Raw genomic sequence first — 1,961 nt, forward strand, 5'->3', positions numbered from 1 at the left:
TGGGTCTACAGATTTGCCTATAGACATGTCTATGTATAAGAATCATACACTATGTATGATTTGAACGAAAAGTTTATTCTTTGCTTCTCATGATGCCATACAGGGGTTAAAACTGGAGAGAGGTATGGGTTGGAGATATTGGGACTTCTGTGGGCTTCATTCTGGAGAGGAGGGCACCTGGTGGAGGGCGGGCTTTAGGGTTTTGCTTGGGAGACGGAGGGGCTTACAGTGGGGGCCACAAGTTAAGAAGGGCCCCAGACAGTCCACATTCTCCTGAAGAGTTAAGTAAGGTGCTTCAGCCTGGTGCCCAGTGAAGAACGGCAGACAGTGGACTTAATAGTCTAGCCCAGAGCCGAAGAGTTCACTTTGCACAGTTGGGCCCAACAGGCGAAGGGGATTCTTCACTACCAGTTCCACGGACAGCGCCCTGTAGATGTGGTGCAGCACATCTCGAATGGGTCCCATGCCTAAGTCAGTATTCATGACAGCCTTGATCCCAGTGGGCATTCCATAGTAATGGAGTTTGTGAAGGCTAGTTTGGAAGGCCAGGAAGCCGTCCTTCATGCCTAGCAGGGACGCCTTGCTGACAAACGAACAGATAGAGAATAGCATCCTGTACAGCAGCTTGTACTCCTCCTCCTCGCCTCTAGCGGTGCCACTCTCTGTAGTGCAGACACAATCCATTCCAGTCAAAAATAGGTTGTGGACAGTCATCTGCAGGACAGGGAATGTGAACCTCGTTCCAGGACAGTTCCACTCAGCAGGCTCGGATTCTCCTGGACGATCCCACCAACAAAGTGGTTAATATGTAGCCTTTTATGTCTACCTTCTTTCACTTAGCATACTGTTGTAAGGTTTGTACATGTGGTAGCATGTATCAGAATCTCATCCTTTATCATAGTTGAATAATATTTAATTATATGGATAGACCATATTTTGTTTATTCATTCCTCAGTTGATGGACACTTGGGTTATTTCCACTTTTTGGCTACTGTGAATAATGGTGCTATAGATAATTGTGTTCACATTTATTTGTGTGTGTGCGTGTGTGTGTGTGTGTGTGTGTGTGTGTGTGTGTGCTGGGGATTGAACCCCAGAGATGCTTTACCACTGAGCTACATCCCCAGACCTTTTTATTTTTTGAGACAGAGTCTCACTAAGTTGCTAAGGGTCTCACTAAATTGGTAAGCTAGACTGTGATCCTTCTGCCTCATCCTCTCAAGCTGCTGAAATTATATGTATGTGCCACCATGCCTGGCTCTTGTGTGTATATGTTTTGTATATACATATTTTCAATTCTCTTGGGTATATACCTAGGAATATAATCAGTAGCTGGATCAAATAGCAACTTTATGTTTAGCTTCATCAGCAATTGCCACACTGTTTCCAAAGTTGCTGTACTACTTTATGTTCCCATCGACTGATTGTGCATGTGGGTTACAGTATTCCCCCATCTTTGCCAACACCTGTTATTTCATTTTTTAAAAAAAATATAGCCATTCAAGTGAGCATGAAAGGGGTCTTATTGTTGTTTTGATTCACATTTCCTTAATGACTCATGGTGTTAAACACGTTTTCATGTTATTGTTGTCCATTTGTACATCTTCAGAGAAAAGACTCCTCAAATCCTTTGCCTATTTTAAAATTGGGTTATTTTATCTCACCGAATAAAGAGTTCTTTATATATTCTGGATATTAGATTCTTATCAGATATATGATTTGCAAATTTTCTCCCATTCTATGTGTTGTTGTTTCACTTTTTTTTTGTTGTTGTTGTTGTTTTTCTTCCTTTGTGCTGGGGATTGAACCTAGGGCCTCACACATGCTAGGCAAGCACTTTACCACTAAGCTACAAGCCCAGTCCTTTTTACTTTTTGTGTGTATGTGTTGGTGGTGTGTGTGTGTGGGGGGGGGCACCAGGGATTGAACCCAGGGGCACTTAACCACATAGCCAAACCTCC

The 1,961-nt window shown here is 43.0% G+C and overlaps 1 protein-coding gene across 1 annotated transcript; it reads right to left on the reverse strand.

Moving 5' to 3' along the window:
• Positions 1–333: 333 nt before the first annotated feature.
• LOC113183439 (trafficking protein particle complex subunit 1-like) lies at positions 334–684 on the reverse strand. Its single transcript, XM_077800291.1, has 2 exons — positions 632–684; positions 334–583 (listed from the first exon to the last, which is right to left on the reverse strand). The coding sequence occupies exons 1-2, from the start codon at positions 682–684 to the stop codon at positions 334–336; spliced, it is 303 nt and encodes a 100-aa protein (XP_077656417.1).
• Positions 685–1,961: the final 1,277 nt, after the last annotated feature.

Source organism: Urocitellus parryii, chromosome 6 (genome assembly GCF_045843805.1).
Source record: "Urocitellus parryii isolate mUroPar1 chromosome 6, mUroPar1.hap1, whole genome shotgun sequence".
NCBI lineage: Eukaryota > Metazoa > Chordata > Mammalia > Rodentia > Sciuridae > Urocitellus > Urocitellus parryii.